Raw genomic sequence first — 22,103 nt, forward strand, 5'->3', positions numbered from 1 at the left:
GCGCCAAAGTTTTGGGAAACTTTCCCCTGTTCGAAGGTTGAGGGGTCGTTTCTAAGCTCCCCCCGCCCTCTCGCCGCGGTGCCCTGAGCGCCCTCAGAGCGGCTCCCACAGCAGCGGCGCCGCCTGTGCCGCCCCCCCCCCCCCCCTTCCGTGTGTGTGCCAGCGCACCTGGGTCCTCCCCCTCATTCCCTCCCTCCCTCCCTCCCTCCCTCCCTGGGAGCCGCTCTCCCTGCGCCCCACAGATAAGGCGCTGGGCTCACCCCACCCCACGGGGCGCTGGGTTGTGCTGGATAAGCAGGGCCCCGCCACGTTGAGGGGAAGTTTGCCCCGTTTCTCCCCCACCCCTCGCCCCCGGGTGTTTGACTTCGCACAGGACCCCCAGCGCACCCTCCCTTAACCCCGCGGGGAGCTGCGATCACCCCTCACCCCCCCATCCATCCCCCTGTCCCGGTTACACTCGTGTCCTCCTATTAACCCTGTGCAGAGAGGACAAAAGCTAAACTATGATCCTGGCTCTGCCTCCCCCCCCACCCCCCCCCATCCCGCTCCCGGCTCCATGAGCTTCACATCCTCCTGCTAAGGCTGAAAGGAACAAGAACAAGAGCTGCTGATGGTTGTAAGGCCTCGCTCGGCTCTCCCCACCCCCTCCGCCGGCACCATCCCCCACTGCAGCTCCCATGGACTCGTATCCCTCCCATTAACGCTGAAAGGGGAGGACAGGAGCCCTGATGGGTTTTTCTCAGGCTTTACTCTTGTTTTCTCCCCCCCCACCCACACACACACACCCTCTACCAGCCGGCACCAGCTCCACAGCCCCTGCAGAAGTGCAGAGCTGGCTCTGCCAGCACATCCATGGATGCCCCTTTCCCTCTGAGCACATCCATGAAATGTCCCTTCCCTCTGAGCTCCAAGGAAAAAAAAAAAAAAAAAAAAACAAAAAAGAGAAAAAAAACCACCCTCGTTCTGCTTATTCATTATAAGCGCTTGGCAGTGTGCTGTTAAAAACGTGCGATCTCTTGTTTTTAGAAGCATCTGTGCTTTAAGAATAAGGTTTTGTCTCCTTGAATATGGCTCTTCATAATAATCTCTTGAAGTGCTGCGTTTTTGTCCTTAAAGTTCTATTTTATTACCTCTTCTGGATCGGTGAAGGTCGGTTTAACCCTTTAGAGATGAAAATCAGGAGCCACTTTAGGAAAATGTTGCTTTTTTTCTTTACTAATTCACGGTTGCAATAATATTTTATTGAGGATTTTTTTCCCCCCAGCCCAGTCCTGCATGCTGAAGGAAGTGTGTGCTTCAGCACTGATTAAAGTCATGTATGAGTTAATGAGAAGCTTGCAGAGTATGTGAAGCAAGAGAAAATCTTTAACCAGCTCTGCTGTTCCTTCTACATACCACAAACTTGCACGCTGTAACCAGAAGGTGGATTGAATATGTGTGAAATGCTGCAGTAGGAGACTCTTAAATCGCATCACAGGTGGATGCTCACTCAATTTATACATTATCCTTTCAAAATACCTTAAAGTTGGGTGGGTTTGGCGGGTTTTTTTTTAAGTATTTTGAGACTTCATATTTCCACGTCCATTGAAATCCTTGGATGAAAGGTGCTATAGGCTTATGAAGTATGATTTTCTGGATTGTTATTTTTTATTTTAAACAATGTTTTCCCCTCTGCTTCCCAGGTTAATAGATTGATAGCACAGAAGAGCCTCTGAGGTGCTGGAGGTACCAGCGGTGGTGTCAACATTCCAGTTGTGGGACTTCTAATTTAAGAAACGTATTGTCATAAGGAATAAGATCAAGGCTGAATCCTGCTTGCATTTAGGTCCAAATGCAAAATATGCTTTGGAAGGAGTCCCCAGGGAACACTGAGAGTAATTAAGTAAAAATAAAACCTTTCACTTCAGCCCCCCCCCTCCCCCTTTTACCCCAAAAAGGTCATGGCGATGCTGTTTTCATTCCACCATTTTCATTATGTGTCCTGATATTTCTTAATTTTGTATTGCATCTGAAATCCTCGAGTGACTTATAATTTCTGTGATTTGGGGGTATTTCTAGACCATACTTTTAAAGAAGTCATCTCACTGTGTCCCAGAAGGAGCCATTGAACAGTCATTCTCATAAACAGCACTGAACTTCTTACAGCCTCGCTTTTCCAAACACCTTTTTTTCCCCCCTGTAATTTTAATCCTTAACTATTGAATTCCCTTTTCTTTACATTAAGTAAATATTTATTAATACCAGTTGAGGGGTTTTTTTCATCTTTTTAAAAGAACAGAGCCTTGTCACCAAGATGATCCTTTTGTATTGAGGAGATGACATAAAAAAGGAGTGAAGGAGAGTTGTCTTGTGCTGGAAAATGCCATTTTTGGAAAACAATACTATAGGAAATGGAAATGAAAAATACATTTTATGCTGGTGGGAACTTGTAATGAGGCTAAGAGAGGATTTGATGTCCCAGAAAAGCAATGATTACAAGGGGAAAAGCGGGACTTTATCATCCATTTGTAAAAGTTCTCGGGCTGAATATCCTTTTGGGGAGCTGAAATTTGGCTCAAGTCTGCTTATGAACATCTGTTGAATGGAATTTTAAAAAGGCACAGATTATAATCTTGGTTTCTGTTGCCTGTTTAAGATGATAAAATAAAGCAAAATAAATGTTTCTGCAAGTACATTTGGGGAGTTTTTTTGTTAATAATGAGGTGGGTGAATGTTCAGTTGTCTCTACTGCTGGTTACCTGGTTGTATATGTGTTTCCATACATTTTTCTCCATTGCATATAAAATATTCCCTCTACCCCTTTCTATAGCTGTTTAATTCCATTTGAACACTCCTTGTAAGCTTTCAAGTTTTGGTTGGTTTGGGGTTTATTTGTGACAGGAGGCTCTTGGATTTTGGCATCTGTGCCATTTTTTGCACCAAGAATACAGTGATATATTTGAAGGGAAATCTTGAGAGCTCTTGGGTATTCCCAGAATTGCTTCGATTCACATCCTGCCCACCTGTCCCTCTGATAGGATTCTGTAAATTCAACCACTTTGTGTCCACTGGCTCTGGGTAGCACCACTTCAGCATCTATTTCTGCAGCATTTGTGACCTCCAGTTATTCAGGGAGGTCTTCACTGTAATTTTCCCTCCTATTATTTTGCCTCTTTTCGCAGCCTGATGTTTTTTCGCTGTTGTTTTCTCTTCCAAGCGAGGATGCTGTGAGTGCTTCAGCTCAAAATTTAGGTCATCTCCGATGGAAGAAGGGAGAACTAAAAAGTAAAAATAAGATTTCGATGTGCCTTTAAAAGTGACAACTCTTTGGGAGAAAAAAAAAAGTACGAGCTCACCTGTATTTTGTGGCAGTAGGGAATGGAGGGAGCCTTTTCTGATTCCAGAATGAGAGCTGAGTATCTCCTTGGGAGTGTGGTTTCTCTTCCATGTTTTCCTGATCTTTCATTTTCACACCTGATTTGAGCTTTAATCACTCAAATTATTCATAGGCTTGCCCTGGAAAAAGAAGAGAGTGACCTTTCCCCATCTGGAGTAGATGGATTTGCCATCAACAATTGTAAATGGATGACTTAATGATGGGGTCTACGCTTAGAATTTTGAATTCTGTGATTTCACCGCGTTTCCAGAGTTCTGCACATGGTCTTTTCTGAACTGGTAAGTTGAAGTTATACCACAGGGATTTATTTTTTTGCAATTTCTCTCTTAGCATTGGGCTCCTGCCTACAAAGTGTTGATGATCCTCCCGAACTGCTGAGTCACCAAAGCACACGTGCCTTGCTCAGGATAAGGTCTGTAAGTTGCAGTTGTATTTTTTTTTTGGTCTGTAATTATATCCAATGTCTTCCATGACAAGGAACCTCAGGACAATTTACGAACTCAACAAAAGTGCTGCCTGTTGGGGGTTATGAGATCACAGCTTTTCTGTCCCAGAGGGGCCACAGAGCCCAAACTGCTCCTCAGTTCCTGTGGGTGGCTGGAATCAGCCACTGGAATTCCTAGATATCTGTTGCTCTTGCTTTTCTGTTACTTTAGTGGCTTAATTTAAATTACTAAGGAACTCATGAGTCTGTTTTGTTTGCTTTCTGCTCTTCCCAGCAGCATTCTGCAGTTTTATATGTATTAAATGTGCTAAGCTTCATCTGGCCTAGATGTACAATAAATACCTTAGTCAATGCGGTTAAGTCCAGTTTCCTCTATTCACTCAGAAGAGATTTGTTTCTTATCTGAATTGTTCCTCCATTCAGAAGGAGAGAAGCCTTGCACAGCCAGAGCTCACCTCATAAATCACCCAGACAAATGGAACTTGGGGCAGGAGGAGATACAAAATGAGAACAGTTGTGATTTAGGCTCCATGAAGTTTGTGGAGCTGTGCCTCCCTTCACCCTTAAATATCCTCTGGTGTTTGGTGGCTTCCATTTGACAGAATAGGTCTATTATTGATAACTTTTTTAATCAAAATACTAGAAAGACCTTCTTGGTCTTCATCCAGGCACTGCTCTGATATGCAGATACAACGTAATCTACTCACTAATTTACTTGGCTCTGTCATGGAAGATGGGGCTACCAGCCAACAATCTGTGCAGCCACAGCAACTCAGAGGACCTGGAGTGCAGGTTCTGGGCCAACAATGGTAACACACAGGCTACATCTCCTCCTAACCCCAGAGTCACCCTCTGGCTATTTCTGCTGGTTAGAACTCTTCTGATGACCTCCCAAGCTGCTCTTTGCTTGGTCTCCTGCCCAATTTCAACAATTCGTCTCATTTTCGTTCAATACAAGGTTATTTATCAGTTCTTTTTTAATGTCCTCATTACTTGCAGTTCTGAAGTAGTGAAGGGGCTTCTTTTTTATTCCGAGACTGTTTGATGAATATATTTGTTGGCACCTGTCCTTGCTTCCCCCACTCCTTCCAAACTCACTTTAAGGACCCTCCACAACAATCTTGACTCCCTCAGTTACAACAGGTCATTCTCTCTACAAGATTAGAGCTTCCTGTTGGTGTTTTGTCCTTTCTGAGCAAGGAAAGGCTGACATCTCTGAGCTCAGTTGTTGTTTCGTCTCCTCAGCTCTCCCAGGGCTCTTGCAGGCGCTTTCAGTTCTGCCTTGATGTCTTTGATTTGGTGAGGTTCCCTGCTATTTACATTTCTTCACATGTATCCTCTTCCTACCATCTGCTACCTTGTGTTTTGCTCCTCTCTGAAAGGTAGTGACCATATTTCATGCAACGTCGTTCTACATGGTTTTCTTAACATTTAATTAAAAGGTTCTGAAAGAACAAAGCAAATTAGAATTCACCCATTCTGCGCAGGCACTTTAAGTGAGGAGGGAACAGCTCAAGAAAGACCTTCAAATGCCTTGAATGAATTTGTAACCAAAATTTTGTGCATTGTTTATCCAAAGGGTATAGCATCAAATTAATTAGGTGAGTTTTATTACTGACAGAAGTTCGGGTTGTTATTAGAGAATGCCATCTTCTCTAGAAACTCTTTTTCTTTGGAATTCAGCAGGTCTCCTGAGTAGTATTTACTTTGGAGTGAGTGTGTGGCAGTGCCTTGTTAGATAAAAGCTGCAGTACTAAAACTGTTTTAGTGAACTTAGCTCCTGACCTGCCTTCTGAGGCCACAGCTACAAAGGGATGATACATCAATCTAGTTTGTTTGATCTAATTACAGCTGTTTAACCATCCTGAGCACAAGTGCACTCACCCTACTTTGTTATGCTGATTTCAGGTATTTTCACTGTTAATCGGGTGCACGGTGCTTGGTTCTTTCTTGTATTAATTTACCTCTCAAGATATTCCCAGCAGTTATCCCATGGAGTGGTGTTCTGCTGCTCAGCTGGATGTTACTTTTCACAACGTGTTGACAGGGAATTCTCGGGAATCTGAGGATTCTGTGGGTCAACCTGACAAACGACTATTCCTTTTCTCCTGGCATCCGTTGGGTTTGTTTGTTGGGTTGTTTGTTTGTTTCTTTTTGCCTGTGCAACTTCTTTTTCAAAATGCTGCACGAAGAAGAAACTTGGGAGATCCCTTACAATGCATATTCCTGTGAGGTTGCACAGGTGGAAAGGTTTAGTTCTTTGGCCTCACAGAGCTTTTGCTGCTTTGTTAATAGAAGAAATGCAGAAAGAGAAACAGTGAGATGTCATCAACCTGCTCCTCCTGTACGGGATTCATCAGGAGCAGTTTCCCCAGTGGTGTTCCTGGGTGTAGCCTGTTAGCAGGGACTGATAGCACAGGGCACTGGTGCAGAGCTGGGATGGCCAGGAGCGGCAGCCAAACGTCAGGATGACAAAATTGCATTCCTAGAAACCCTTGTGAGCTCAGCTGCAGGGGCAGGACACAACCCAAAACTTCCCTTAACATGCAGGAGCCCATTGCCACCTGTGGAAGAGCAGATTTCTGATTAATTCCAACAGAAAACTACCAGTTTTGTCAGGGATATTGTCATGGGACCTCTTTTAATGTATATATCTGATCTTCTCTGCTTGGCATAAGAAATTACCTGCATTTTTTCCCAAGCACAGTCCAAGAACAAAACATGGAGCTTCAAGGAATAAGCATGGCCTCCTGGGCCAGGATAAAGGATTTATGAACACAGAGAACAACTCCTTAATGGGTGCACAGGGCCTTGCTCATCATTGGAGGTGATTTACCATGGAATGGGTGTAGAATGGCATCACACAAACTTGTTAGAAACTTGAGCTTGCCCTGTTGTGTGCAAAGGTCTGCCAGAGGCAGGGAAAGCTGTGGCAAGGCGTGTGGAAGCAAGGAATGGAAAGATACTTTCAGTGTTACGGACATCCAGTGAAAAAGCCTCTGCAAAACAGCCTTTTTTTAAGGAAAAACTGCATTAGGATTTTACAAATATGAGGTAACATAGCAATTTAATAAAAGAAACAGTGTTTGACTTAATTCACAATCACTGTTAGGTGATGTCATGCTACTGTGGGCTGAGGTGGAGCTCAGTGGAGATCTGCAACAGAACTATCAAAGTAGTTTGACTTGGCAAAATTGAACTAATAAAACAAGAAATATTTAATGTGAAATGGCTTGTAAACTTTAAACTCAGCATGTCTGTGTGTTTGCCTAAGGGATGTGCTTAACACACTCCCTCAGCTCTCTGGAGCTGGCAGTTGGAAGAAGTCCTCCAGGTAACTTCCTGAAGTGACAGCCTGTGACAGGGGCCCAAAATCATGTGTTCTTCATCTCAAAGTCCACTTTTCTAATTGAGACATTCCTTTCCCACCAGTATTTTTCTTCCTGTATTTGCTATAATAACAAATATATCTGTCATGGAGCCATCAGGAGATCCTTAGCTCCCATCCCACTCTGAGATAAGAGAGATGCCTGTCTGTATCCCATACAGATGTTTGTGTATTCTGGCCTTAAAGAAATCAGCAATGCAGGGTTTTCTACAACTTCCCATACAGTGTTCTCATTGTTCAAACCTCACTTTTGTTACTTTACCAAATCTCACTGTGAATTAAGAATATTACCTCTTTATTTCCAGTGGACATGAACATTTGGCTGCTGACAAAATGGACTATTAGAATTTCATCCCTTCCCATGAGCTCTCTCTTTTTTCCTTCCTTTTTTTTTTCCCTAATTGATTAAGCAAATCCAGCATTTCATTTTGTTCTTGAAGGTTAGATTTCCTCAGCCTCCCAGCATTCTTGCTGCTCTCTTTGTGCTCTTTCCAGTTGCTTTGTATCTGCTTTTATTTTCTTATGTGGTACCTGAAAACGGGTAGAATATTCCAGCTGAGATTTCACTGAGTTCAGCAAGATAATTGTCAGGGGTGTCCTACGTAAAGCAGCTTTATTAAATATTTCTGTGATGTATTATCTTTATTGTGCTGACTCAAATTCAGTTTGTGGTCCATTATAACCACTGTCTGCCCAGCCAGTTGCTCCCCTCCTCATCCAGGCCTGTGTCTGGATCCTTGGCTACAAAAAAAAAACTCCACTGAAAATGCCATCCCTGAAAACAAGGAGCTGAGGAGGCTTTTCAAATGCACTGTTCTTGTGAACTCCAAGTGTGTCAGCCTGCCAAGGGAAGTAGAATTGTGACATAATTGTGAGATAATATTAATTTTCAATATTGGATGAAAATTATAATATGTTTTGTGTTATTATTACTGAGAAAGTGTTAATGTCCTAAAAGTTCTGAGATGGAAAGGGAGTGTTTGTTTGCAAATGGGAGAGAACACGAGTCTTAGATTATCATTTTCTTGCTAAATGTTTCACTCTCTCATTAACAAGACAAGCAGAATAATTAGTTAATGGCCCTTTTTAAAAATAATAGAGTCCCTAGAGGTGAGATGAACCAGAATTAAATCTGAAAGGCATTTGAAGAAAGAAGAAAACAACAACAGAAAAGTTCTGGGATCCTGGTTTGCTCCCAAACATTGATGACGTGAAGATACAATTGGTGGCTGTGAGGTGTCCTCTGGTGAGAACACTGAGAAAAATTGAAGAAAAAGGAAAGAAAAAAGGAAAACCTCAAAAGAGAAGATGCTTTCTGGCTCTGTGCTAGTGTGTGTTATTGTTTGCAGAAAGATGAAGAGGTGGCAGACCCAAGGAAGGAGCCTTTGCCAGCATGGAACACTATGTGTTTGAAATCACGGTCAGACAGTTAAGAACAGGAGATCCCAAGAAGGGCAGCCATGGTTTGTTGCTATATTGCCAAAGCAGGTATGTCTTGTGTGGAGAGATGAAGAGACCTGAGATGGAAGACACAGTTGATCCATATTCCTGGAGTGTTATTTATGACAGAAACAAAGAACCCTTAGAAAAGCCAGACCTGTGGTGTGAGCTTCTGGAAGGTGCAGCCCTTTGGGATTTTTGGAAAGCTGTACTCTCAGAAAGTCCTGGTTTTCCAACAGTTCCCTGCAGAGGCAGAGGACCCCTCGTTCCTGAGGTGACAGTGTGAGCAGGCTCAGCTCCACAAGGATCACTGCTTAGTTCTCCAAGCACTGTCTGACACAGGGAATGTGCTGAGCTGGTCCCTACTCCAGGGCCCACATTAATTCTCTCTGTGTTCCGTGTTTCTTCACGCTCCTGTGACCCGGATGAATTTACCAGGGAACTGACTGGTGTGTTCAATTTTCCTGTGTACATTCCTTACACTTTTGCCCATCCTAATCCAGTTCCTTGCACTGTGATGCAGTCCCTAATTATAAATTAAATCATACAACCTGCCTTCTCAAACTCGTCTCATTCAGAGTTTTCTTTTATCCTTGTTATTTGATGTTTGCTTCCATATTTTATTTATTGCATGTAATTCAAGTGCTGCAGTAAATACAGAATTACTAATTGTAATGGATTTTCATTGTGCTTATCACTATAGTGTCTGAATACTTTTTAACCACCATACATGTTTCTTCATAATATTGCAGAGGTTTTCCTCTCATTTCACTGATGCAAAGTAGGGAAATTAATGGCAAAACTTTCAAAGTTCTCCACTGTATCTGTATGTTCCAGAGTGACAATTAACCAATTTCCAACCAGCCCCAGTAAATTAATTGTGAATATCTTCTTCACCAGGTTGCAGAAGAGCTTCCAGAGGGGCTGCTGCTGCTGGTTATTTCTTCTAATTTGGAGTTTCCTAACACTGGGCTTGAGGAGTCTCTGTTGGCTGCCTCACACCAGGATTTTGAGGAAATTGTATCCCACTTCATCCATAAGGACATCAACCTCCAGCATAAAAACAGTAAATCCCTTCCAGCCTGAGAGCCCCACTGGAAGGATTCTCCTAAAAAAAACTAGTTTTTCTAATAATAAGACGTTCTATTCTAGCAATCAGCTTAATTGTACTCAGGCCTTTAGACATATATTTGGTGCCAACATAACCCTTGAGTTTAAATACCTGTGTTCAAGCCATAACCTATGGATACGGACTCACCCTGGCCTCTCTTCCCTTTCTTTTGTTGGAGTTTGCTGAAGTGAGGCTTCAGTCTTCTCTCCTGACAGATTCTCTGCTCTCATAACCAGCTCAGGGAGCCTTTTCTGTGACTGTTCCAGCTTTCACATGTCATTCTCAACTAGAAGCTGCACCCAAAATTCTGTAAGAGAGCCGTAACATCTGGATGTGCCTTACCTGGTCTTCAGATCTCACCTGTCATCTTCATTCCTGTGACTAAATAACGCTTCTGAGTCTTCATCCTTCCCTGTTAACTGTGATGAATTCCCAGTTTACAAGAGTTTTGGCTGTCAGTCCCTGTGTGAACAGCCTTGTGATTTGCATTAATCTTATTACTGCATTCCACCAGTCCATTCCTCAGGATTCCTGTGCTGTTCCAGAACCTCATCCAGTTCTTCATTTAGGATATTCCAGTCCTCTGCATCGATGCTTTTTGAATTTGTCAGTAACTATCTGTACTAACACTCTTTCTCCAATTCCTTGTGTCACTTAAAGCCAATCATAGCACCAGATCTGAGAGTAGAAGCTTTCAAAGCACTCAATCTTTAGCCCAGAAGTTCCCATTTCAGCACAACCCAGCGCTGGATTTTTAGTAATTTTTTACCCAGAAAACTTTTCTTGCACTAATCTTCCTATTTTCCAATTTAACTTGTTTTTTCAGATGTTGCACCAGACCAAACACTTTACTGATTTTGGGGGCTGTGAGATCAACTGTGTCTTCCTTTACCCAGAAAAATCTGCTTCCTTATCAAAGACAGACATCAGCTTTGTCTAGCATGATTGTCTGTGTTAAACCTTTTTTTTTTTGCATTTTATCTCTTTACTTTCCTCTACATCTTTGCCCCCTCCAGAGGAAAAATAATTTACATTTTGCATCTTGCTGAGGTCAGGTTAATTAGCCTCCAGTTGTCTGGACTTACTTTCTAGGTATTTGTATTGATTTTGGGGTGTTTTTTTCTCCTTTCTCCCCATAATAGGATGCCAATTTTTGATTATTTTTGTACTTCTGGAAGTGGTAGAAAAAAAAATCCACTCATTTGCATCACAACTCAACTATAAGGCTTCGTATTTTGGTTGGATTTTGCTTGTTAGTGGGTTTTTTTGTTCGGTATTTTTGCCTTTTTAAAGAAAGATTCTTTGTCACGACTATGGATGCAGGAAAAAGCAATGAATTGCAAAGTTCTTAAAAAAATAATGATAATGAGAAGGTTCTTAAGCAATGATAGCTGGATCCAGGGCTCCGTTATCCTGTGGGACTGTTGATAAGTACCAGTGGCTGATCACTGACATGCAGAAGTTCTGTTCCTTGTGCTGCTTCAGCTTTATTTAAACAGAAAATGAAGTGTGCTGGGGACTCTGCACTCGTGCCTGAGGTAGTCCTGAACAAAATACACTCTAAGAATAGACAAAGTAAACAAAACAATAGGAAGACAGTGAATCCAGAGGGTCAGGATTACGTAGGGAAGGCTCCAGTGCTCTCAGTGCCCTCATGAACCCATGGCACGGGAAAACCGAGGTCAGTCACTATGTTTCCTGCAGCTGGGGAAAAGTCATATTTTTAAATACTTTGTTTTGTGATGTAGTTCATTCCACTCTTTTCTAACAGCTAAACTGAACAGGAATCTTTCTGAGCAGGTTTCACTCAGGTACCCAATTCTATCTAATTAAATGTTTGGATTTGGGGTGTTTTTTTGGTGGTGTTTTTTCAGGGGTTTGCCAGATATACTCAATATTTTTCCAAATATTTGAAAATTATGTATTTTTTTTATGATTCTTCAGCATGTTTTACAGAGGAAGTTCTGACCAATGCCTTGGTTTTACTGAAAATTCATGTGCCATGCCCAGCCTTTATAAGCAGAGCTATTGCCAAGGTGTGATCACGGGCCCCTCTCAAGTCAGAGATAACTGATAGATAAAAATGACCTTGTTTCACAGTCCCACAGCTGAAGTCTGAAAGTTCCAGCCAAGCTGGTCAGAATGTGTTTGAATTTTTTTGTTTCTAAGTAAATGTCACTGAGGTACCAACTTGTGACATTCAGAACCTGACTTAGAGGCCGCGTGCATTTGAGGCCGATGGGGTGGAGGCCTCAAGCAGAAAATCAGTCCCATCCCCACACACCGACCCCCGTGTGAATGTGAATTCCTAATGCTCCCCATGTGAGTTGATTACAGAATTCAGATTGTGAAATACACATTTATGGGTGGCTGCTGAAAGGCAGATAATCAGGATTTCTCTCTGAACCCTTCCATGAGCAAATGTTTCCAAGCTGCTCAACACCTTGTTTAAGTGGAATATTGGGATTGGTTTGGTTTACTCGTTTTTCCACCAGTTATTTGTGCCTGCCTTTGTACAGCTGGAACGAAGGGACGCTACTAAGTGTTCTCCCCATAGCATGAATATTTAATAGTTTGCGTGTTCTTTCTCTGGATCGTGGGTGTGCCTATATAATACCAACAAAACATCTTAAAATCAGGTTTTGCACAAGATTTTCAAAGCACATCATGGGATTGAGTCACAGTGCTGAGTAAACGACACCACTGCAGAATTTCACCTAAAATTTGGGTTTGCCACATGGTGGTATTTTACAAAGCAGCATGGATTTGGTGAACTCCCCTTCAAGATTTTATTCCAGTTTGATCCAAGTTCCCAGTATGGATGAACTGGTGTCCTTTAGAAATAAAAGAAAAATCTTTAGCCTGCTGAAAAGAAGATTTTCTTTGTTTCTCAGATGTGCAGATACTCATGTTCTCCAGCTCTGAGCTGCTATGAGTCTGCTGGGCGGATCCTGCAAAGTGCTGAGTCCATGGCTAACTTTAAGGGAGTATATCCTTAAAATCACTGGGACTGCTGATGTTTAAAATTACACAGAGACTTAAGTACTCTGATGGCCCCCAGCCAGTGGCTTTCATATCTTCTAGGACTGAGCCCTAAGGAGACACAGCGTATGGCTGCAGCTGAATTTCCTTTTCCCATTTTAAATATAAGGTTTAAAGCCCAAATTCTGACAGCTGTTTAATTAAAGATACTCATTTTAACCGTGAGCAATGTGATATGCAGCGTTGCTACGCCTGGATTCTTTCTTTCTGCCTCTCCTGGCATCCCAGCTCACTCCTCTCCAGCGTTAGTGCAGGGCTTGCAGTTTTCAGTGCTGCTCCGTTCCTGCTTTATCCTCTTCCATCTTTTCCATCTGCTTTATTCTGTTTGGAAAATGGCAATGTAGAATGTGTTTGGTGTAACCTTAATCCTGACCAGCATCTGGGCTCCGTTTAAAAAAAAAAAGAAAAAGGCATCTACTGCAAGGAAGGTTTCTGTATATGTTTCCCCGCTTTAGTAAAACAAAGTTGGGGGGGAGGAAGAACCAAAAATAACCGTAGCAAAATTATATTTATTTTAATTGACGTGTTAATTAATATGTGGGTTTTAATGTGTTTTCCTGCTTACATGGACAAACCGTGGGGTTTGTGCTCTCACCTCTGTCCCGGTGGGGGTTGTGTCAGAGGTAAACCGGATTTGGACCATTTTGGACCGGGAAAGAAAGGGGGGGGGGGGGGAGGGAGGAGGGAGGGGGGGTGGTGTATTTAAATCTGCTTTTAACAGCCTCGCTGCTAATTACTCCCGATATGCAAAAGTTCACACCACCATAAAACACGGGATGCACTGAAATTCCTGCCTGATGCTTTCTGACGTTTCCCTATTCAACTTTCCCAGGCCCGCAGAGGTCCCGGTGCGAGGCGGCTCCCTGGAGCATCCCGGTGGACGGGCAGGGCGGTGACACCGCCGGTGCCCCCCCGATCCCCCGCCCCATCCCGGACACCCCCCACTCCCGGTCGGTGGGGTCGGTGCTGCGGGACTGGGGCCGCTCTCGGGGGGCTCCTCCGGGCACCCCCCGCCGGCCCCGGGGCTTGGCCACCGGTGGCCGTGGAAATGCAGCGAAGGGTCCTGGGGACACCGGGGGACCGAGCAGAGGCTCGGGAACTGTGTCCCCCCACCCTCGGAGCTCCTCGTGCTCCCCCACGGCCGCCCCGGAGCCGGTTCCGATGGCAGGGATGGGAGCGAGGACGGCGCTTCCCAGCCCGCTGCGCCTCCCGGGGCGGGGGGTCCCGTCACCCCCCACCCCCCTTTCCATTCCTGCTCCTGTTGGATTTTCCCGAGCCGCATTTCCCCCGCGCTCCCAGCCCAGGGCTCTTGAACTTCAGTCCCCGGCAGCCACAGAGGTCGCTTCTGAGCACCACGAAAAGGCTTTTTTCATTATTTATTTATTTCCCCCCCCTCCCCAGCTGAGGCTCTCCCTCCCTCATGGCCGGAGTGGAAAAGCACGTTTAAATCCCGAACCCGGCTTTCCCACGTGGTGTCTCGCTGAGCCGCTGTCACCGCCACGCCGGGAGAAGGAGCTTCTGCCCTGCCCTGCCCTGCCCTGCCGGGAAGGCAGAAGGTGATGAACATTTTTAATCGAACTGTATTTTCGGGACACCGCATTAAACCCCCAAACTTGCTCTGAAAAACTCACTCTGCTCATGACCAGGCTCTTGCTTTTTGATTCCACCACCAAGCGTAGAAATAACGAGGGGATTAAAGTTCTGCCCCACCTTCCTGGGTGCCTGCTAAAAGGATGGATGTTTGTCAGCGATTTGGGGGTTAATTCAGACAAGTTTATTTCACATTCTGGGTCTGCACACATGCAAAGAGCACGTGTGGTTTGGGGTGAAGGATTAGCAGCGTGTACAGGGAGACAAAGGCAATTGTGGATGTGAATGTAGGGTGTACTGGGTGTGTGTATAAGCATTAAATGGGAGGGGGAGCCTGTTTTTTAGGTGACTTTTCACCCCGTTCAGAGATCATGGGCACAAATGCACCGTGTTTCAACACTCACTGGGGAGAAAGGGAAAGGGAGAGGAGGCAGGGCCGTACCCAAGATTGAATCTGGTCTTCAGACCTCGCTGCAATCTCTGCGGGAAGGTGCCCCCTACTTTTAATTATTCAGCTTAAACAGACCCAGAGCACGCCACATCTTTAAGGCCTTTTCCCTGATGTCTCTAGGAGGCAGCCTTCATCGAGCAAGGAGATCAAATCTTGGCAAAAAGAGCACCGAAGGATGTGAACCCCTTGGAAAATTCCACTTCCTGCCCAGCACTGCGTGTCCTTGGGTCTCTCACTCATTCCCATGCACTTAACGAGGGATTTCTGCCTCAGGCTACCACACCAACTTTCTAAATAAATGCCGAGCTGCCGCGCACACCCGAGCTCGGTGCTCTGCAGTTAATCTCAGCTCAGCACCAGCTCTCTCTCCTCTCTTCCTACTTCCCTCCATTTTATTTCTCCGCTGGTTTTTCTCTTCAGCAGACTCCAACTCTCTCTCCTGCTGAACTTGCCGGGAACAAAAGGCTCCGTTCCCGATCCAGCCCGCAGTTGCCGTGAGAAACTTCCTCGCCAGCGCTGTCTGTCGCTCCGCTCTCCCTCCCTCGCTCCCTCCCTGCCTCGGGAAAATGGCAGTGCAAGAGCTTGATGAAAAGGGGGAAAAAACCTTCTTTCTCAGCGCCTGCATCTCCCGCAGCAACCCCCCCCACCACACACCATTCGTGACGCCTGAACTCAAACTTCTCTAAAAATACACTTTAGGAGGGCAGAATTTCACGGGAGTGGATGTATTTTTTTACCCCTCCCCACACTGAAAAGAGGCGCCGAGGTGGGGGAAAGGCCGAGGGACAGCTTTTTCCAGGCAGGAGAACCTGCTGCTGTCCCCTCCCGCACGGCATCGCCAGGTCCCGAGGACTTGGAACACAATAATAGTTTTCCTTCGGTGGGAAAATCCAGGCCCAGAGTTGAGATCTTTCTCTTTTCGCAGCTTTAAAAGCTCCTTTTTTTTTTTTCCCCCGTTTTTAACTCTTCACAGTGGGGTTCGCAGCCGAACGCGGCTGCTCCTCCAGCCCACCCGAGAGCTCCCAAATCTGGTGGGATTCAGGGAAACCAGACGGCTGGCTCCGGATCCAGTGCAGGGGTTTTTGCAAACTCCGGTCCGCGTTTTGATTTTTGTCTTTTTTTTTTTCTTTTTTTTTTTTAAGTAGATTTACTCTTCCTTCCCCGAGCGCACCGGAGCGCTGGTGTCCGAGGGCGGCCGGGGTGCGCCCCCGTGTATAAAATAAAAGGGGTTCGCTCTTTCCCCGCACTTCATTACTCTTTTCCTTCCCTTCCCGATACCCCTCAGTTTTCCCTGGAACGACTAAATTCCACCTCCAGCCTCATTTTCGCTGCTGGGCGAGCGCCGCTCCCCGAATCCGCACACACGTGCCCCAAAACTTGCGGCTGCCCCTCTTCCCCCCCCCCCCGGGGGTGTTTGGGGTGGGAGATGGGGGGTGGGACACGCGTGACACAAGCCCCGGCCGCCCCCGGGGGTCGCGCAGGGTGCGGGGGGGGTGGCTGCGCTCCCGCGTCCCTTCCCCTCCGCAAACTCCGCTTCGCTTTTTCCTCCTCCTCGCCAGCGCTGCTAAAATAATGCATTTCCTCGAGTCAGGCCGAGTCCACTTTTCCTGCCTTAAAATGCATCCAAAGTTTCGCAGCTCGCTGTCAGATGTCACCAGCGGGCTCTCGCTGAGCGGCCGAGCCGGGGGCTCGCTCCCTGCCCGCGGAAAAACTGGCGTGGGAAGCAGCAAAAGCCCTGGAAAATCCACGCCTGCCTTTGAGCTGCTGCGTTCAGCAGAAGGGACAGAGTTACCCTCGGCTGGAACTCGCAGCGCAGACCCATTGTGTCTCCCCAAAAAAGGGAGGTTATACAATACTGTAACATTATTTTTAGGTGGATAAGTAAGCGTTGCCTCGCACGATGGCCAGCAAACAAATAATTCAAATAATATTTATCTTTTGTGGTGATGAAGCCACAATGGGAGCGTTTAACCTAGATACGACAGTGGCTAAAACACTGCAAGGAATGGGCTGGGCAAATATAAACATATTTACAGGAAATGCAATTTTCTTTAGCAAACCCCCTCTCAGATAAGCTGAGGTACAACCAATAACCTTTCCTCGCTCCATCCCATTTTTTGCAGCGTGCTCCATGAATTATAATAGATGGGTCTGGTGTTCTTGGGTCCAGTCTGCACATCTCAGCACGCTGTGCCTCTCTCAGTGAAATGGAAGAGCATCCTCCTTCGCCCAACTACATTAATTCCTCCTCAGCTCGTTTCGCTCTGGCTTAGTTGTGCTCAGTTAATACTTTATTGGAGAAGCTGCACCCAATTCCCGCAGCCACAAATCCAGTCCGTGTTTGTAGCCAGGGAAAGGCTGGGGATAATGATAACTTGTGTGTGTGCGAGCTGAGGCAGCGCTGACTTTAGTCCGGTTTCCATGTCAACGATTCAGTCCATATTTGCCATCACACAGTTGGCAGAGCCTGATTTTTTTTTTTTCTCCTGGAGGGGGGAGACACTACTCCTGTTTCTAGTACTCTAATCTAGACCAGGTTTCCTAAACTGCCTTAGTGCTGGGTTAAATGGCACGGCCACCTTCATGAAGGAGACTTCCAGTCAGGAGGAGCCAGCGTGGTGGTGGTGGCCTGCAGTGCCATGTGAGCGCTGGTTTTCCAGCCTATCTGAGAGCCAGGGGCTGAGCCGGGCTGAGGGAAGCGTGCTCAGCACTTGGGGACACGGGGAAGGGAGCACGGCTGCTTAGCAGGGATGGCTCCAGCTGGGAAAAGAGTTGATGTGTCAAAATGAAAAGTCCTGTCCGGTCCTGGTGGTCGTTACGCCCCAGGGATGACGGGACCGGCGGGAGGATTTTCAGCTCTGAGGTGGCAATGTTGTTAAGAGCTGTACTGTCATCTGCTTCCCAATCCTCATAGCTGGAAATTCATTGAATGCCTCAGTATTGAGTAAAGTGCCAGGGCCTCATTGATGAGGCGTATTCCAAAATCTGCTTCAGCTTTCACAAACATTTGGTAAAGTGAGTGTCTCCTCATTGTGTGGGTGGCTGGGGAATCCAGGCTGCTTTGCACATTACCATCAACACCGGGTTTCATAGTCTGACACAGTGCTCCTTGAAGGAGATTCCAAAAGACCCACACAGGTAGGGAGGTGTGAGCATGGGATCTTTATCGGGATGCGCCTGAGCTGCATCCCAAGCGCCTGAACTGAAGTGGTTAAACTTTTGGTGATGCTCAGTTATTTGGTGGGGCTTTGGACTGTGGCCTTGGAGTTGGGGAGATGGGTGCTCGACATGGTTCTGGGGTTAAATGGCAGAATTCTTTCCAGTTTGTTGATGTTTTTTTAAGTTTAGTGTAAATGAAACATCCGAGGAAGAGTGTTTTGGTGCTGTGGGGCACTGTAGCCCACCATAGACATTAATAAAGCCACTGGGCCTCACTTCGTGAGAGCCCAACCTGATGTTGGAGGAGTTTTTCCTTATTGTTCTTTGTCTTTCCAGAACCCAGGGTTTCATCAAATAACTCCTCTGAAGAGAGGATGCAGACCAGTTTTGTTCTAGCATGTTCCACAGTTTCCAAACTCTTCTGAAGAAGACTATCTTGGTGGTTTTGCTGCTCTCTGTCCCCACAGATCTCACTAAAGCCACGGAGCCTCTCGTGTGAGATTCCATCATTGCACTGAGGCTCCAGCCCTCATGAAGGCCTTTGAGTATTATCACAATACTGATATCATCAATTATCACCCTTTCCTTTCTAGTAGTTTATTTACAGCTGTGGACAAAGACCGACCAGCCAATTTGGTGGATGGAATCTGCTCCATGTTGCACACTCAGCTGTGCAGGCTGTGAAATGGCAAAGCAGCTTTGTTTGGACCCCGCAGAGCAGTTTATGGCTCTAGAAAACATTTAAAATTTTGCTCTTAATCGCTCTGTCCCTCCTCTCCTCCCACTTTCCAGCTTTGGAATAAACCCCTTTGTTCCGCCACCTGCATTCTAGATGATAAAGTATTTTATATTACAAGTTCTATAATGAGCGTGAGGGTTGAGTTGATGCCAGTAGACACTGACACCTTCACTTCACTTTACTTCACCCCTAACAGGCACAGGGTGCTGGCAGGGATCCAGTTCTGCTACCCTTGGCCTTGCCTCTTGTGCTGTACTCGTGTTTCCCCAGTGTCACCAGTTAAAATGGGATTCCTTGCAGTTTGCCCTTGTTGGGTTCAGGCTGAGCCCTGTGTGTTTGTCACTGTACAGGGGTTACTTCTGCCCTGTTTTCTCTTTTAGGGTGATGTTCTAAAATGGCAGTCTCAGCCTTTTGACCCTCCACCCATTGTCTTCTCTCTCCTTAAAGTTGTATTTACTTAAACTTCACTTCTCCAAATATTTCCATATTCCAGAGGAACACCAGTACATGGAACCTCGGCCTAATCCATACCATGCCTGCCATTTTCACTAGACAACTGTGTCCTAACTTCTTGGTGTTTACAATCCAAATAACTCATCTTTTTGTACCTTCCATGCCCTGCCGCAGCCCAACACCATTTGAAGTAAAACAGGCAGGTACAGACCCCGCTGGCATAGGCCAGGCTGAGTCCAGGACGGAGTTCCAGGTACGTTCCTCTCCTCCCTATTCCCGCTCTGGCAAAGGCCTCGGGGATGGAGGAGGTGGGAATCTGGGTCTGAAAGGGTTGCAGAAGAGCATGGCCCAGTTCCCAGTTCACCTCTCGACAGTCGGGGAGCTCCAGCACCGCGACTGCCAGGGCCTCCTTGTCCCATTGCCCAACGTGTGTTGTGTCTAGACGCGTTCAGGTGGTTTTGGATCTGGGAATTCCTGGTTCCGTGCCCACCGCCCTCGCCTTGGCAGGAGCAGGGGAACCGGACTTTCTTGGATTGTCCTGCGCGTGCAGTCACAGCCCTGGCGCGCCGCCAACGCCTTTTCCAGAGGGACACGGCCAAGCGGAGAGGAAATGACAACCGCTAACAGTTCGCAGAGGGCTTAATTCTAAATGGAATTTCTAGGGACAAAGAAGAGGCGCTTCGGCAACCCACCGGCCCAAACCCCCCGAGCCCGGCGGCTCCGGCGAGAACCCGGAGGGCCTCCCGCCGCGGGACATCGCCCCGCTGCCCCCCGCTCCCCCCGGGGGAGCGCCCCGGGGCAGGTCCGGGGGGGTGCGCTGCGCCCCCCCCGCCCCCGGCTCCGCGGATCCGCCGCGGGTTTTGCGAGCGGCAGCTCCGCGCCGGCGGCGGCCGGGGCCGGCCCGCTCCTCCTTTGTGACGGGGGGGAGGCTCCGCTCCGGGCCGGGCTGCGCTCCGCTCCGGGTTTGGCAGGCGGCCGCGGCGCTGGGTAAAATGGCAGCGCTGAGCCTCGTGTCGGACTGAGCCCGCTCGGCCGAGCAGAGTCGGAGCTCGCCCAGCCCGGCCCCGCCGCCGCTCGGCCCCGCTCCGGGGACGGCGCCCGCCCGCCCGCCGTGTCCCCCCTCCCTCCCTCCCGCCTCTCCCGCACCGGGAGCCCCGTCCCGGGTCCCCCCCCACCCCCCCTTTCCTCCTCCTTCCCCCCCACTCCCTCCTCCTCCCCTTTCTCCGCCGGCTGCAACCGAGGAGGTACAGCGGGGCCAGGCCCCGGGAAGCCCAGCCCAGCGGAGCCCTCCCCGCCTCGCCGAGCAGGCCGGGGGGGAATGAGCCCCCGCTGCCCTGAAGAGCCGCCCGCCGCCGCCTGAGCGGGGAGAGCAGAGCAGCGAGGCCTCACGCCGGCCGGCCAGGCAGGGAGCAGCTCGGGGGGACCGGTCCGGGGGGGTGGCTGGGTGGGGAAGGGGGGGATCATGGCTGCTCAGGTCGCCCCCGCCGCCGCCAGCAGCCTGGGCGCCCCGGCTCCATCCGAGCTGAAGAAAGCGGAGGCGCAGCAGCGGGATTGTCCCCCGGAGGAGGCGGGGGGTGAGGCGGCGGCGGCGGAGCGCGGCGAGAAGCAGGCGGAGAGCGAGGGCCCGTCGGGGAAGGAGCTGCAGGACGGGGCCGAGAGCAACGGAGGGGGCGCAGGGGCCGAGTCCGACCTGAAGAGCTCGAACGGGAACCCGGGCCCCAGGCCCGCCGCCGCCGCCACCCTGAACAATAACCTCCCGGAGCCGCCCGGTGGCGGCGGCGGCGGCAGCGACGGGGTGGGGGCGCCGCAGCCGCCGCCGCCGCAGCAGCAGCAGCCGCCCCCTTCCCACCCGGCCGCCTTGCCCCCGCCAGCCTACGGCTTCGGGCAGCCCTACGGCCGGGGCGCCGCCGCCGCTGCCTTCCACCAACATGGCGGACAACAAAGCCCTGGCATGGCAGCGCTGCAGAGCGGGGGCCTGGAGCAGAACTACCCGGGGCCGGCGGGAGCCCCCGCGGGGCCGCCCCCTCCGCAGAACTCGCACGGCGCCGGGGCCGAGCACGGCTTCCCCAACCACCAGTACAACTCCTACTACGCGGCCGGGCGCAGCGCCGGCTCCTACCCGCCTCCCCCCCAGGCCTACGCCCTGAGCTCCCCCCGGGGCTCCGCGCCGCCGGCCGCCAAGTCCCCCGCGGCCGCCGCGGCCGCCGCCGCCTTCCAGCAGCAGCAGCAGCAGCAGCGCTTCGGGGTCATGGGTCCCTCGGCCGCCGGCGGCGCGGGAGGAGGGGGCACCACCCCGCAGCCCACGGCCACCCCCACCCTCAACCAGCTCCTCACCTCCCCCAGCTCCGCCCGCGCCTACCAGGGCTACCCCGGGGGCGACTATAGCGCCGGGCCGCAGGACGGGGCGGCCGCCGCCAAGGGCGCCGCCGACATGGTCTCGCAGTACGGCGGGGGCAGCGGCCAGGGCTGGGGAGCAGCGGCCGGCGGGGCCCCGCCGAGGAGCCACCACGCGCCCATGAGCCCCGGGAGCAGCGGCGGAGGCGGCGGGGGACAGACCCTCGGCAGGAGCCAGCAGGTACCGGGCCGGGCCGCGCGGGGCCGGGCGTGGGGGGCACGGGCATGGGGCGCGGGGGTCGCGGGGCTCGGGGGGCTCGGGGCGGCGGCGGTTGTCCCGCGGGTCCCCCCGCCGGGCCGGCGCTGCCGGGCGCTGCCATTGTCTGTGCTGCTCGCTCGCTCTATAAAATGGCTGCCTCGCCGCCTTCCCTTCCTCCTCTCCCTCCCCAGCCTTTGTGCGGGGCTCCCCGGCCGGCCCGCACGCCGGGGGTCCCCGCCGGCCCCGGGGGGCTCCGGCGGGGGGCAGCGGGTCGGGGAGGGCGGCGAGGGGCCGGCGGGGCCGGGCGCGGGGGGCC

The 22,103-nt window shown here is 49.3% G+C and overlaps 1 protein-coding gene and 3 long non-coding RNA genes across 7 annotated transcripts in view; 3 read left to right on the plus strand and 1 right to left on the minus strand.

Annotated features, from left to right (window-relative positions):
- On the plus strand, window positions 1–2,664 carry LOC113978810. Of its 2 annotated transcripts, none has more exons than XR_003537657.1 (3): window positions 1–36; window positions 1,265–1,477; window positions 1,683–2,664. It is a non-coding gene; the product is annotated as an uncharacterized LOC113978810 (long non-coding RNA). The 2 variants fall into 2 exon arrangements; XR_003537656.1 differs by lacking the exon at window positions 1–36 and adding an exon at window positions 49–616.
- An 818-nt stretch (window positions 2,665–3,482) lies between these two features.
- LOC113978812 lies at window positions 3,483–13,110 on the plus strand. 2 transcript variants are annotated; one of them, XR_003537659.1, is made up of 3 exons: window positions 3,483–3,654; window positions 9,550–9,715; window positions 12,655–13,110. It is a non-coding gene; the product is annotated as an uncharacterized LOC113978812 (long non-coding RNA). The 2 variants fall into 2 exon arrangements; XR_003537660.1 differs by lacking the exon at window positions 12,655–13,110 and adding an exon at window positions 10,587–10,974.
- Window positions 13,111–14,249: 1,139 nt separating this feature from the next.
- On the minus strand, window positions 14,250–21,666 carry LOC113978811. The gene is made up of 3 exons (XR_003537658.1): window positions 21,554–21,666; window positions 14,434–14,527; window positions 14,250–14,340 (listed from the first exon to the last, which is right to left on the minus strand). It is a non-coding gene; the product is annotated as an uncharacterized LOC113978811 (long non-coding RNA).
- ARID1A (AT-rich interaction domain 1A) overlaps window positions 20,372–22,103 on the plus strand; it is a 62,470-nt gene continuing 60,738 nt past the window's right edge. Inside the window, exon 1 of one of the 2 annotated variants that reach the window (XM_027706054.1) lies at window positions 20,372–21,769. In XM_027706054.1, the coding sequence (XP_027561855.1) occupies window positions 20,657–21,769 (1,113 nt within the window). In that variant the 5' untranslated portion in view covers window positions 20,372–20,656. The remainder of the gene's footprint in view (window positions 21,770–22,103) is intronic. The other variant, XM_027706053.1, reaches the window with a different exon arrangement.

This window comes from Neopelma chrysocephalum, unplaced genomic scaffold, assembly GCF_003984885.1.
Source record: "Neopelma chrysocephalum unplaced genomic scaffold, ASM398488v2 Primary Assembly neopelma1_361, whole genome shotgun sequence".
Taxonomy (NCBI): domain Eukaryota; kingdom Metazoa; phylum Chordata; class Aves; order Passeriformes; family Pipridae; genus Neopelma; species Neopelma chrysocephalum.